Source organism: Haplochromis burtoni, unplaced genomic scaffold (genome assembly GCF_018398535.1).
Source record: "Haplochromis burtoni strain Fernald_Lab_line unplaced genomic scaffold, NCSU_Asbu1 Contig_468, whole genome shotgun sequence".
Classification (NCBI taxonomy): Eukaryota; Metazoa; Chordata; class Actinopteri; order Cichliformes; family Cichlidae; genus Haplochromis; species Haplochromis burtoni.
Window position 1 is genome coordinate 168084 of NW_024582829.1, and position 14832 is coordinate 182915.

Here is a 14832-nt window from a genome sequence, read left to right on the forward strand (position 1 = left end):
TCGCCTTAAGGTCTGCCTTTTCGTGCTTATCGTTTACTGGTTTTAACGTCGGTTCTGCGATAACAAAAGTGCGCGATTTAGCGCACAAATCCACAGTGGAGGCCTCGTTTCGTGACTTTGTTACGCTTACAGTGTAAATAAAGCATTCTGGTAATGAAAGGAAATGTATATTTTACCTTTCTAAAAATGTTTACACGTATTTTTAATCAGCCCACGAAAGGTTACCAGAACTCTTTAAAGCTTTATATTTATATGAATTCAGTCAAGTTAAAATAATAATGAAATATTGACACAACCATAAAATAGAATCGAATAAAGCTCGATTTTTTAAAAAAGTATTCTCAAGTAGTCGGGATTTTTTTCTTTATTTTTTTCAGGTTCTTATAAAATGATATGTATTACGTTTTTATTGAATAACGATTTGAATCTCCCAACTTAAAGACATTCACTCTAATTCCACCTTAAACACTAAACCCACTACGGGGGACGGTCTCTCTCCCTCTTTCTCCCTCCAGTGGCGAAACCTTTCACTAAACCTGTGTTGTGTGTGTTTATTCAGTTGCCGTGTTATTCAGGAATGGGTGAAATGAGAAGAGCCACCGCTTTGGGGTCGCTTTGTGCACTTTTTCTGTTGACTTTGTGTTTTGCACAAGACACTCTTTGGCACTAAACGGACTTTCTGTCGACGTCAGCTTCAGCAGGAAGTTTTCAAGTGAGTAAGCAATTTTCAGTCGTTTGTTTACAACGTCATTAGCGTGATAGCTGTCACAGGATAACATATTTAAATGCTGAAATATTAAATTAAGTGAGACGCTCATTTCAAATGTTGTGTTACTTCTCTACAAATGTGTTTATAGGTCACTACACCCCGGCCATTGATAACTTATAAGAGAGACAGGTGACTAAATGTTCACCCCACTGGAGCAGTAGCTGTGGGCAAACACTTCTGTCCCACCAAATACTTTCCATGAATGCCCCCTTTAGTGTAGTGGCATGCCCAGAAATAGTTTGCGTGATAGCGACTTTTAAAAAAAGACGAGTAACAAGCTCCATTTAGACTACATGTAAATTAGCATAGTTTTAAGAACACTTCCTAAAATGCCGCAGAGTTTTAATTTCATAAATATGCATTTCTGCTCCTGATCCCTGAGTAAGGGGTGAAAAAATGTTGAGCAACACAGAGGACAAACCTAGCTGCAGATTATTTAAAGCTTACAGTCTTATGCTGCAGTGCTGGACGAAATCAACCTGCAGTTTTCAGGTTTGGTTCTGGGCTTGTTGACTTCACAAATGTTTATAGAATATCGCATTTGTTCTGACTTGAATCAAATCCATTACGTCTGACACCAAATGTTCTGCTGTAACTTCTTTTTCTGTATTTCCTTTCTGTGGAGTTGTGAGATATGACTTCAGAAAATAAAGATTCAGACACCATGCCGGACCCCCTGCTCATCCAGGAGAGTGGGGAAGTGTACAGAAACCCCACTGAAGTGCAGATGAGTCAGATCGTGCTGCCCTGTCATGCCAATCACTGTGGGGAGCTGAGTGTTGGACAGCTGCTGAAGTGGATGGACTCCACAGCCTGTTTATCTGGTAGGAAAGGATCAGGAAAACTCTCACATGTACAGTTTAATCGGAGATTCTCTTCTCCGATGCGCCTCATTCCAAATGCAGATTAAAGCTGCAAATAAAGGCTAAATGATTGCATTAAAATTCTTATGAGCTTTCTGTAACTCTGCTTCTGGCAAGTCGCTCATTAACTCAAACATTTGAATGCAACTGCAACCTTGAATACAGACCATGGTAGCACCATTAACCATCCACCATCATTTCAACTGAAGTATTGTAGGTGGAAGTAATGGGCATGAGTTAGAGTCTGATCATTGAATTTTTTAAACGTGTTTGATACTGTTTGTTTTGTAATCGCTGTCACACCCACTATAATCTTCAGTCATGTTACGTGAATGCTCATATCACAGTGCTGATTTCCTTCACTTTATGGAGCAGGGATATTTGCAAAAATACTAACAGGTTTCAGTGTATCACGAAAAATTGAAACTCGGGGACTCATGAATTCTGCTCTTACATAGAAGTCTGAGGGCCACTGCTGCAAAACGCTCTGTCGCCCTTAGTGCTGCAGGCCCTTATCGCGTGACCTCAGGGATCTGCTGGTGATGTATGGGTGTAAAAGCTCTGCTTGTCCATGCAGAGCTTTTACAGTCAAAACCAGATTGTTAAAGTGGACTCTGAAATTAGAAATGGTGTGACATGTTAGTACTTAGAAGACTTTGACGCTTTGCAACAGCTTTCTGAACAGCCTGCAAATGTTCCAAGGAAGTTTTGTTAAAGAAAATTGACAAATTAATTACAATAATCCAGACATGATGAGATAAAAGCCCGAATAACAATCTCCAGTCGTGCCAAATGTTTGATCTGGCAAAGTGTTTATGCCGGATGCCGTATGACGCAACCCCAAAGGGATCTGCACCTCTTTCCAGGATTGAACTAGGGAGCTTTTATTTGTTAGGAAAATGTGTAAACCACTACACTGTGGAGCCACTCAATAAGCCACTCTCCTTATAAAATTTAGTATTTTGCACATATGCTTTCTGCTGCACTGCTTAAGTTTTTTGTGTAATCTCTGATCTTCCAGCTGAGAGACATGCAGGTTGCTCCTGTATCACTGCATCGGTGGATGACATTCATTTTGAACACACCATAGGGTAAGGTATTAATCTTAGTACTGACTGCCAAGGTTTAATTCAAACTGAGTAATGACTGCAGAGACAACACGTTGCATGCAGTGCCAGCAGAGGAGAGAAAAAAGGGTCATTTTGGGATAAAGTGTCAACTTGAACTCAACTTTTAGTAAAGTTTGAAGGACAAATGCTACTAAACAAGAAAGACAGTTTTATGGTTACAAATCATTAGTTATGATATTCTCCATAAATCTTAATTTAATTTTTTTAATCGTTAAAAAAATAAGAGGTGACTCATGAAAATATAGTAAACATTTCTTTCCAATTGCAGATAGCGAGTGTCATGGCCAAACATGCCTTGCTGTTGACTGAAAATTATGTCTCATAGCATAAAGGTTTCAGAGTATGTGCAGTACAAATACTTCTCCTTGTTGATAGTAAAGAATGGCGTCTGTGTCTGTCTCCTCCAGGGTAGGAAAGGTTGTTAATATCATCGCAAAGGTCAACAGAGCCTTTACGTCCAGTATGGAGGTTAGCGGGTGGCACTCTGTGCTTTTGGGATATTTAAACTTTTTATTATTTTAGGGAAGGAATATAATGACGTTAGTGATTTGTTTCATCTCAGGTGGGCATTTTAGTGACTTGCGAGGACCTTTACACTGACAGGCAGTGGAAGGTTTGCCACGCCTTTGCCACCTTTGTTGCCAGAAGGACAGAAGCTGGGAAGGTAAAGAGCGCAGATCAAAATATGGGCAGAGGGGCATTTTAATAAATCTGATTTAACATCTCTGGCTTTTTTTTTTAAATTAGTTTTTTGTTATGTCCTCACAGGTACAGCTGAAGCAGGTGATTGCTCACACACAAATGGAGCAGATGGAGTACAGCCTGGCAGCAGAGCGGAGGAGGATGAGGCTCATCCACGCTGAGATTATCACAGACCTACTGAGCAGCAGCACAGCTCAGCTGGGTACAGACATAAGTCTTTATAGCACACGGCACTTAAAAAACAGATTCATTAAACGTCCTTGTTTTTGTGCACTCATCAGGAGAATGCCAGGAGTATGAGGACGCTGTGCCAGCTGAGCGGACACGTGTTGAGAGTGTAGAGCTGGTGCTTCCGCCCCATGCCAACCACCAAGTCAGCACTTTTGGGGGCCAGATTATGGCCTGGATGGAAAATGTGGCTACAATTGCAGCAAGGTATGCACAAAGCTTTTCTATTTGTATACATGTAATTTTTTTCAAACAGCAAAAACATTTGCTAGATTACTAAGAGCTGGATAAGAGCTACACTCATTGGCCACTTTATTGAGAACACCTACTGTAAGAATGGTCCAAAAACAACAAGATATCACGTGAGCTTTAGTTCCCTGGATGAAAATCCACGGTTACTCTACCTGAGTGTTGATGCTGTGTGCCCATCTTCTGATTACTGCTTTCAGCAGGATAACGTGGCACTGAGCATTACAGTGAGTTCACTGGACTCAAGTGGGATCCACAGTAACCAGATCTCAATCCAACAGAGCACCTTTGGGATGTGGTGAAAGGGTAGATTTGCATCATAGATGTGCAGATGCTATCATGTCAATATCGACCAAAATCTACAAAGTTTGAAGGCAGCTCTCAGGGCAAAAGGCAATCCAACCTGGTACAATGAAGGTGTACCTAACAAAGTGGCCAGTGAGTGTGTATTATTGTCATGTGTGTTTGGTGGAGGCTAGCGGCACTGCCACACGTATCGATATTCTCATCTAATTGCTGGAAAAAAGGAGATTGAGTTTCCAAAAGAGAAACTGTTTATTTGTAATGAGGCCAAACAAACCCAATCAAAACAGTGTTTTTCTTTTTCCTTATATTTCGATGCAGTCGCCTGTGTAACGCTCATCCAACCCTGAGGTCCATAGACATGTTCCATTTTCGTGGCCCGTCTCACATCGGCGACCGACTGGTACTGAAAGCTATTGTTAACAATGCCTTCAAGCACAGGTGAAGCGACACATTATGACAAATATTTCAGAAAATCAAACGATTCATTAAATATTTAACCTTCTAATTTGTGATTATAACACTTGGAGCGCTGTTTGCTGGATGCATATGTTTTCTTTAACCCACATTCCTGCGCACACTAGCATGGAGGTGGGAGTTTGTGCTGAGGCCTACCAGGGTGGCGAACCTCTGCGCCACATAAATAGTGCCTTTATGACCTTTGAGGTGCTGGACAGTGACAGGAAACCATGCACGCTGCCACGGATACGACCTGAGCCTGTGGTAAGTTATCCGAGTGACTTATTTCTATATTTTTAGAGGCCCTTAGATGAAGGGTGAACTGAAAATAAACTTTTTTTAACATAGTGTACACAGTATACATATGAAGAATTTCAGTCTTAGATCATCTCTTGTTTTACAGGATGGAAAAAGACGCTTTCAAGAAGCTATTGCCAGAAAGAAGATTCGCCTTGATAGGTAAATATCTTCTATCAGGAGGAGCTATTTTTGTGTCATCTTACTTTCTGTCATATTTACGTTGGTAAAGTTATGGTTCCTCACATTTTGAAAAAGGCCAAAATGAGGCCGGTGTACGTGCAGATAATTTCAATGAGCCAAAATCTCAGGCTTTGGGGTACTTTAAAGACTCCCATATTTTCAGTTTTTGTCAGCAAAGGAAGGCAGGTTTACTCTGAGCTCCGTTTGATGTCTCTGAGAGTAGATATCTCCAGAATCATCATTCCAGTCCACAGCTCTGCACATTGGATCGAAACCTTCAGTTTTTGAGGGCCAACGAATCAGATGCATGTTGGCTTAGCAGGAAGTGGCTTATTTTCAACTGAGGGGCTGCACAAAGGCCCAGCACAGAATAACTACGAATGATTTTTGTACAATGCAAAGCTACCCTTCTACAGTAGAGTGGAACAGCTCCCTTTTAAAACAATTAGGGTTGTTTTCTGTTTATGTGTCAGAGTAACGATTGTTGTTTATTGCAGATTGTTTTGTTGATAGTGTACAGGTTAGGCTATTTAATGCTTTGCAATAAATAAATAACCAATATTTTTAAAAGAGTCACAATGAATCTATTCCCTTAGTAAATTAGTTAAATTACATTTTGAACCTTTTAAATCGTGTTTGTATGCAAACATGTTGTTAATCATGATGCATTATAAAGCAGTGGAACTGAAACGGTCTCATCACTGGATTTACTTTTTGGTCATATGACCGAATCCATTGTTTACAAGAGTTTGCAGGCGCTAATGACTTGGCAGACCAATGCATCACGGCTGAGCAGACTTTACCGCAGACTCGAGCAGGCATAATGAGTTCATTGTTCAACTCTAAACAGTGCAATCTTTATTCCTCTGTTTGATAACGTGATGTGTTGGGTCATTGCTTGAGTAAAAGTGCTTGTGTTTTTGGTCTTTCTGTAGTGCCCTGAGCTACAGAACATCATTGCTGTACTTCATGTTTACAGGAAATATATCATCTCCTGCAAGCAAACTGAAGTGCCCTTGTCTGTTCCCTGGGATCCAAGTAACCAGGTGTTTGTTTGGTTTTTTAAATTTTTATCTAATTTTATTTTTGTTTTGTTAACAGAGACACTCAGAGCTGGATAATGCTACTGTATACAAAGTAACGCTTTATATTTTCAGATGTACCTGAGCTACAACAATGTCTCAGCGCTGAAATTAATGGACAACAGGAACAACTGGGTGTTGGCTTCGGAGAAAAATAAGGTCACAAATGTTTGCATATCTGTTCAGGGTATAGCTCATTGGATTTTCCAGCATTTTGCACAGTTATAGTGAGGTGCTCAAAATATGGGTCATAGTGTTTTATGTAGATTCTTTAATATTGCAGAATAGGTCAAGAAAACTATGTTAGCATAAGTCATTCCAGGAGCATGTATAATCACCAGTTAGGTACCAGAAATTAATCCCATTTACAGACACTGAACCTGCCTCCTCTTTGTGGATGTCTTTAATTCATAGGTCAGATTATACACACTGGAGGAAAACCAAATGCTGTGTTTCAAGGTGGAGATGAACGTCAGAGTCTCGGCAGAGCAGACGTTCCATCTACTGTCAGACCTGAGGAGGAGAATGGAGTGGGACCGGCATTATGAGTCAGTACTTAGACACATTTGGTATTTAGCAGCATCATCTGAGTTCAGATCCTTTTACTGAGGAGAAAAGTTACTGTCAGTTTAACTATAGTGTTAGATACCACAATGAGGTACTGAAAGCTTATGCTCAGAACAATAAATGTTCTGAGAAAGGCCCCCCCCCCCCCATAACTCATAATGGTATAGTCCACTGACAATTCCCCAAGTAATTTATTTCGCAAAAATGAACTGAAGCCAAAGGATGTGTGAAACATTTTTCTTTACTTCTACCACTTGACAGAAAAACACATTTTGTGTGATTGGACCACTCAAGGCTGATATGGTTTTTGGGACAGCCACATCTTGTAATGCATGTTTCTGAAGGCAGGAGGTCTGTGCAAAGTGGAAATGATTATAAATCACCAAATTTAACTAGTTTCCAGCAGGTTTGGTTTGATATTTATTTCTGACAGAATTTTCTGATTTCACATCCTCCGCTGACAGGTACTCGGTTGCCACCTCTGCCACGCTATTTAAATAAATCTTGGAAATCCCCCTGACCAGGAGGGTAATGTTAGATACAGTATTATTCCCATATATTTCCAGCACATAGGCAGTGTGGCTGTATGGAAGATAATCTTAGTTTATTGGACAGACTGTTTAATGCATTGCTAATGCATCTTTTAAACAAATACAGTAAACAACGTGGCTGACAGACTGTTACGTTTACATGTAATCTCTCAATGTCGTTCCATTATGGGGCAAAAACACATGCAGCTCTTTACTGCAGTAGAATGAAAACGAACCCACTTATATTCACTGGATATTCAAAATAAACTCAGTGACATAACCGGATTGTTTAATGTGACATAGTGCTCAATAATCTAAAAGCTCTAAACATCCACATCACTGGGTTTCAACTGCAGAGAGTGTGAGGTGATCAACCAGGCAGATGAGGAGGACACCATCTATCGCGTAGCTACACCCTCTGTCACTAAAGGGGGAAAGGGGAAGGACTTCATCTTGCTGGCATCTAGACGGAAGCCCTGTGATTCCAGGTGTGTTGATATGACCTTGCTTGCGTCACGTGATAATTTCGCACAAAACTCTGTGGGTTAAAATGTCTTGATGCTCAATCATCCAGGTGAGGAAATCCCACTCCCTGCTTCATGTTTGCATTTTCATAAGTTCTCATGACGCTCTCTGCCTTTGTCCATCTCAGAGATCCGTATCTGATCGCTCTACGTTCAGTCACTTTGCCCACTCACCCGCCCACGGAAGAGTACACGAGGGGAGAGGTGCTCTGTGCTGGCTTCACAATCTGGGAAGAGTCCAGTTCTGTTACCAAGGTTAGCCAAATGAAAGGGGCACAAACACAACCTGTAGTTGCTGGGCTGCATTTTTATGCTGTAGCTTTAAACAAGTCACCGCTCCAAAACTAAAGCAAAAAATGGAAAGGGTTAATTATCAGTCACACGCTGTGATTGCTGTGTTTCAGATCACCTACTACAACCAGGCCACACCAGGTGTCCTCCCCTACATTTCCACAGACATTGCGGGCCTCTCCTCAAGCTTTTACAGCGCCTTTTCGGCCTGCAGCCAATTCCTGCTGGCCAACAAGGATAGCTTGGCTGCTCTGCCGCCCTCTGTGCTGTGACACCAGTATTACCACAGTCTACTGAGACAAGAAGAATCAGGAGGAAAGAACAGGATCAGCCCTCTTTGTTCGTCCCATTTCTTGTAAAGGTGCTCACAAAAGCCAGTAAAGTCCAACGTTAACTTTGAAACGCTGGGATTATAAAAGGCATTGGATTTGTAGAAGCTTCTACTTGTTTGCACCAGTAATAATGGTGCAGTAACGGTACACTATTTTCAATGTTGGATTTGAATCCTCTTAGAGCCTAAACCTTCTGTGCAATATTAATTTATAGATTAATGGATCTGTTTTTGGTACGTAGTTTTAAATATTTAACATAATCTCATTGTTTATCTTTAGACAGCCATGTTTTTATTGGCACTGCCAGTTGTTACGAAAAAAAGAAAAATTGAAATGTTCAGTTTTCTTTGTGTATTTTGTATCACCTCGAATAAAGTCTGAACTGTTGATTAAACCTTCGATTGATGCAGCTAATATGTACATTTCATGTGTAATGATGCTGTATATTTTTTCTAGTCCACAATGTATAGTTTTGCACAAATGTAATTGAACTGATTGTATCATATGTGGACGCTTGATGGTCAAGAATCTCAAATCATGATTGAACTGAAACAATAAACTTAAAACTTAAAATTGTGCTTATTTGAACTATTTTATTGTTGCTCACTTCCCACTGGATTCTTGACCATTCTTAAATGAACAGAAAGAAAATCAGAGGAAACAATAACTCACAGTATTCCACTGTAAGCTTCTAGTGTTGTAACAGCTGCACGAGGCCAGCAAAGTAGAATAAAAAGGCGTCTGTGAACAATCTGATCTGGCAGGAGTCGGTTATGCTGTTTTCCAGGTATTTTTCTTGAGGCACAATCATTCAGTTATGCTCATGCTAAATAAAGGGTTGAACACAAGGATAAAAAAAAAAAAAATCTGCATATAAAAGGGTGTAGTCTGAACTGTAGAATTTCAGCAAATTTGAACTGTAGCAGACTCAAACAAGACTGAATTTCAGTAAAACAAATTATGCAAAGATTCCTAGATTATTATCTTATTACAGCTCAAAACTATCTGCTCTGCAGGGCCCTGAAACTTGACATTTGATGTCCTTGTTTCAGATTGGGGAGATACCAGCATTGTTGCTGTGTAACAGTAGAAATGCAGCATAGCTCTAACCTGTATCCGGAGCCTTTATGTCTCCATCAGCTCCTCACACATCACTTGGAGCAAGCATGCATCCTCTGGATGAATCTCTTCTCCTACAGACTGGCGTAACAACATGTTGGATCTCATGTCAGCGTTTCTGGATGAAGGATGTGATGTTTCCTGAGTGCACAGTATTCAACCAAAGCATCTCCTCAGATCACTGAGGAGTTGCTGTTACGATTATAAATACAGATATATCCATAGTATATGTTCCTTTTTATTATAATTGTTTTTGCTTTTAATTAATCTATAATTTTGTAGAGTACCGGTAATATGTAGCAGTAATCTTTGTTTATCTTTTAAGAGACCATGATAATCGGTCCTTTAGTTTTCCTTTAGCATAATGTTAAGACCTTTTTTGCCAACCAGTCTAAATTTACACTTATGTTATCTTGGAGATACAGGACTCCATTTGTTTAATGTTAAAGCAACTCAGCAGGAATGCAGCTTGTAGGGTCAGTGTTCAGGGCAGCAGGCTATCACTCAGGCCAGAAATAGGTGCTTAGTATCGATCCTGGTACTGTTGTGATTTTGAGTGAGTAGAAACAACTGAAAACAACTTAATGTAACCGGTGTGTTCCTGCGTTGAGTCTGACAGTGAAAGGTAAAAAGAAAGTAAGTAACTCTCCCGCTCCAGCTCTTATAACCAAGTGTAAACAGTTGGGGCGAGAATTAGCATAAACCACTACAACTTCCAAGCTAACAAGACGTATCTGTTCACGCTAGCATTAGCAGTGCCGATACACATACGCGGCACTCGAGTACGACATATTCACAGCATCTAGTAAAGACAGGCGTAATGATGACAACAATGAACTAAAACACACGCTCGTTGAATGGACTTACTGTACTTACTCGAGGGCTCCGACTTCCTCCTCCCATTGGATAGCGCAACGAGCCATGTGACCAAACCCGGAAGTAAGAGACTGTCATTCCGTGGTGGAATATATATGAGAAATACTTCATTCTAGTTTCTATATTTAATTTGTATCAGAAACGAAAGTATGAGCCACGACTGTACAAGGAGGCTTCAAACTGCTACAAGAAAAAAACTCAGAAAGTTTAACTCTCTGCGTGGTGAGATTAAATGTCAATGATCTGACTCAATGTGCCTTGAAGTTTAGTCAAAGTAGCTATGAATGTTTTTTTCCTGTTTACCTGAAGGTCGAGAGGTGCAGCCTGGTGAGTTTTGGGATGTAGTGGTTGTGACTGCTGTGGACGGGAGTCAGAGAAAAGCGTATGAGCTGCAAATCAGCGAGAAAGTTGACAGAAAGGAGCTTCCTGTTGGAGTTCACTACAAAGTCTTCTCAGATCCTCCTGGACCGAAAATAGGTGAGCTAGTACTACCTTATCATCATCATCATCATCATCATCATCATCATCAGTAGTAGTAGTTAACGAAATGCATCACCTTTTTTACTGCATGGATAGAGCCTTATAAATAGCATGTCACATATACACATCAGTGACTGTACAGATTAAACATTTTACAGTTTTACAACTGTTTACGTTCACTGCCGCCATCTTGGATTGTTAACTCGGGGCAGGACAGTCTGGAGACAAATATGTGCCAATATTGGGTCACACTTATGGGGCCTCCCAGTGGCACCTGGAAATCAGCAGTAGGTGACAATCATCATCCCATGTACCAGAAATTTTAATTGGTTGCTCAGCGCATGATGTTAGCGTGACATATAGTTAGTGGGTATTCTACATCAGCGGTCCCCAACCATTTTTGTGCCACGGACCAGTTTATGTCCTACAATATTTTCACGGACCAGCCTTTAAAGTGCTGATAAATGCAACAAAATAAAACCAGTGCAAAAAAAAAAAGATTTATTCATAACACACAAAATAACGATAAAAACCCTGAAAACCATAAATTTCGCACCCGAGCCTCAACTCTCGCGGCCCGGTGCCAAACGACTCACGGACCGGTACCGGTCCATGGCCCAGGGATTGGGGACCGCTGATCTACATCACGACCTAGTGGGCATAAGCGTTCAGAAGCTAAATGACACAACACCTAGTTAGCATCCACATGACCATGTGACACTGCTCAGTCACGGCAGACCAGAGCTTTAACTCAGCTTGAACGCAGCATGGCTCAGGATGCTTGGACGTGCGCTAGAGTACAAGGGCCCTCTTATTACTGCTTGCAGCTTTAGTTATTATTATTATTGTTGTTATTATTACTCCTTGTCTTTTCAAGGGAATGGGGGCTCCACTCTGTACGCACTGCAGCAACTAAATGACATTTATGGAAAGTCTCTGGGCAGACTGAGAGTAATCCTGATTCATGCAGGTATTTCTTATTTTTCATTCTTAAATGTGAAAAATGATCTCCTCCTCCTTCTTCTTCTTCTTTGTCTTCTTTTGGCTTCTCACTTTACATTTTCAGTAGGGTTCTACTTGTTTACTCCAGTATGAGCTGCAGTAACTGTCAGCATATTTCACTTCTACACAAAATCCAAAACACAGAATGGCAATATTACCAAGTCACCTAATAAAATATCTGTTTTGCATTTCCACCCATATTTATGATTATATGAGTTTGAAGTTAGGGCCTTCAAATGAAAGTGTTTGGTCTGATTGTTCCACTGTAAATTACAGTAATGCTCACGTATTTTATAAAATGCAACATACTTTATTTAATTAATTCTCACCTTTAAATCGCCTCCTTCTTCCAGGGGGGTTCAGTCAGCGTTTGCCCAGTGCCAGCGCTCTGGGAAAGATCTTCATGGCTGTGCCTTTGGGTGACCCCATCTTTCAGATGCTGGAGCTCAAACTAGCCATGTATGTGGATTTCCCATCACAAATGAAGCCTGGTGTTTTAGTGACCTGTGCAGATGACATAGAGCTCTACAGTATAGCAGAGGAGGAGAGTGTTAAGTTTGATAAACCTGGCTTTACAGCTTTAGCCCACCCCTCCCCGCTCTCAGTAGGAACCACCCACGGCGTTTTTGTGTTGGATCCACAAGAAAAATCTTCGTACTCAGAAATGGAGAATGCTTCCTGCCTGCACTTCCTGCACAAGCCAAGCATTGATAAGATGCGAGGAAGTGGAGCTGTGTGTAAGCAGCAGAGTGGATTGTTTACTGATTCTGAGTTTGTCTACACAGACAGTACCTATTATGTGGACTTTGATACTGCAAAGTCTCTTCTTAATGTGCTGACAGAGTTGGGGCCATTGAGCTGTGAGATAGATGCATACGGGGACTTTCTTCAAGCACTGGGCTCTAAGGCCACAATAGAATACACCAACAACACTGCTAATGTCACCAAAGAGGAGAGCAGTCTGGTAGAAATCCGCCAGAGGATCTTCCACCTTCTCAAAGGGACTCCTCTGAATGTCATTCTTCTCAACAACTCCAAGTTTTATCACATTGGAACCACCTCAGAATACCTCTTTCACCTCACTGAGCACACAGCTCTGAGGGACGAGCTGGGTCTCCTGTCGTCTGCCTTCAGTGTGCCCGTGAATGAAAACCCTGAGGGCTCCTCTGGCTGCTGCATTATGTACAGTGTCCTCAATGCGAGTTGCTCTGTGGGTGCTGGATCAGTGGTGGAGTACTCCAGACTGGGAGCAGGAGTGTCTGTGGGTAAAGGCTCCATCATCAGCAGCTGCTGGGTCAGTCCAGGCCTGTCAGTGCCCGATGAAGCCTTCATGCACTCCCTTTGTGTGAACCACCACGACCAAACCAGCTTTGTTACTGTCTTCTTTGGGATTAATGACAATCTCAAGTACACTGTGGGCACTCCTGCATATATGGAAAAGCTAAAGTTTTTTGGGTTCACCCTGGAAAAGTGTCTGTCCATGTGGGGGATGGAGAAGGAAGTCCTGAGGTTCTCTGGTGATGCATCCAACTGTAATTTGTGGAACGCGTGTTTGTTTCCAGTTTGCTCTGACCAGCAAAGCTCTTTCTTAACATCTCTCAACATGCTGCAGGCCATCCAGAGTGCTTCTACAAGCCCCCTACCCAAAGACACAAAGCTAATGTCGATGCAGGAGTGTTTACAATCTAAGAACCTGGAGGAGATGTTGGAGCTCAGGAAGGGACTATATAATGACATCATAAAGGGGAGATTGAGCAGCTAAAATGACGATGTTTATGCATATTTAGTTCATATGTAAAGTTTAATTATGTCTGTATGAGTTTGGGTGATGATTCAATGGTTAATTGTTTTGTTTTTGTTGTTTGTTTAAACAATCTGCAATCCAAGCTTTTTATAAACATGGGGAGGGGTCCATCCAATTTAATTTGGTAAAACTTTACTTTTTTTTCCTTCCCGCCTCTGGACAATACCAATCTCACCTGAACTTTTACCCCTTGCGAGCCTACCAGGAACGATCCTTCAAGCTCTTTTCTGAACTGAACAATTTCTGTCATATTTCAGGCCTATAGAACAAAATAACTGTGTTTGCATCAAAAGTTCATGAAGGTCATCTCTACCCATGCATCTACCCTTGGGAAAAAGACAGAATGTCTTCTAATGGTCGTCAAACCACATCTTTATTGATCTATAACCAGGTGTCAAAACTGTTCATTAGAGGTACAGGGAGGGTTGTCTTTATGAGGAAAAGGGTTAGAAGGAAACGATCAGGACAGTAAAACCAAAGGCGAACTTCAGCCTTCTGTAAAACTTGATTAAAATGAGACAAATGTGAAATAAAGGACAAAAACAAACCTGAAAGAGTGCTGTTGCTTTTCTCTCAGTTCAAAGGTTGACCTCTGGCATCAAAGAAGCATTTTCACCCAGACAACTGCAGCTTACTGTTTCTCATTTTCTGACTATTCTCTGTTAATCACAGAGATGGTTGTGTGGGAAAATCCCAGCTAATCAGCTGTTTCTGAAATACTCAGACCTGCTTGACTGGCACCAACAACCATGCCACCTTCCAGTACTTAAATCACCTTTCTTCCCCATTTTGATTCTCAGTTTGAACTTCAGCAGGTTGTCTTCACCATGGCTACGTCCACATGTACACGGGTATTTTTGAAAACAGAGATTTTCCGTTTTCGTTTTTTTTAAAAATCCCGTCCACACGTAAAAGCCAAAAACGAAGGAAAACGCTGCTAGGAACATGCCAAAGCAGCAGGTGGCGCTATATTCCTATCCGTGTAGAAATATTGGCCAATCAGAAGTCAGCTTGGGTGGAAATAGTAAACAAAGATGGCGCA

At 41.1% G+C, this 14832-nt stretch overlaps 2 protein-coding genes across 3 annotated transcripts; both read left to right on the forward strand.

Annotated features, from left to right (window-relative positions):
• The first annotated feature begins 25 nt into the window (after positions 1-25).
• acot11b (acyl-CoA thioesterase 11b) lies at positions 26-9082 on the forward strand. Its single transcript, XM_005946496.3, has 16 exons — positions 26-712; positions 1395-1593; positions 2654-2723; positions 3170-3230; positions 3325-3426; positions 3531-3666; positions 3746-3899; positions 4566-4685; positions 4829-4967; positions 5107-5162; positions 6163-6229; positions 6341-6424; positions 6680-6813; positions 7719-7850; positions 8015-8141; positions 8291-9082. Exons 2-16 carry the CDS (start codon positions 1404-1406, stop codon positions 8447-8449), a joined length of 1731 nt encoding a protein of 576 aa, XP_005946558.1. The 5' UTR covers positions 26-712; positions 1395-1403; the 3' UTR covers positions 8450-9082.
• A 1403-nt stretch (positions 9083-10485) lies between these two features.
• On the forward strand, positions 10486-14830 carry fpgt (fucose-1-phosphate guanylyltransferase). 2 transcript variants are annotated; one of them, XM_042213689.1, is made up of 4 exons: positions 10486-10567; positions 10814-10981; positions 11862-11954; positions 12340-14830. In XM_042213689.1, exons 1-4 carry the CDS (start codon positions 10486-10488, stop codon positions 13746-13748), a joined length of 1752 nt encoding a protein of 583 aa, XP_042069623.1. In that variant the 3' UTR covers positions 13749-14830. The 2 variants fall into 2 exon arrangements, with proteins under 2 accessions (XP_042069623.1, XP_005946557.1); XM_005946495.3 differs by lacking the exon at positions 10486-10567 and adding an exon at positions 10574-10726.
• Positions 14831-14832: the final 2 nt, after the last annotated feature.

Excerpts from the sequence above, each read along its gene's own strand:
- acot11b (XM_005946496.3), top strand. The coding sequence starts at position 1,404 with ATGACTTCAGAAAATAAAGATTCAGACACCATGCCGGACCCCCTGCTC. Across the intron at positions 5,163-6,162 it reads AAGAAGATTCGCCTTGATAG|GAAATATATCATCTCCTGCA; the intron begins GTAAATATCTTC and ends TCATGTTTACAG. Across the intron at positions 6,425-6,679 it reads TGGCTTCGGAGAAAAATAAG|GTCAGATTATACACACTGGA; the intron begins GTCACAAATGTT and ends TTTAATTCATAG.
- fpgt (XM_042213689.1), top strand. The coding sequence starts at position 10,486 with ATGGACTTACTGTACTTACTCGAGGGCTCCGACTTCCTCCTCCCATTG. Across the intron at positions 10,982-11,861 it reads TCCTCCTGGACCGAAAATAG|GGAATGGGGGCTCCACTCTG; the intron begins GTGAGCTAGTAC and ends TGTCTTTTCAAG. Across the intron at positions 11,955-12,339 it reads AGTAATCCTGATTCATGCAG|GGGGGTTCAGTCAGCGTTTG; the intron begins GTATTTCTTATT and ends TCCTTCTTCCAG.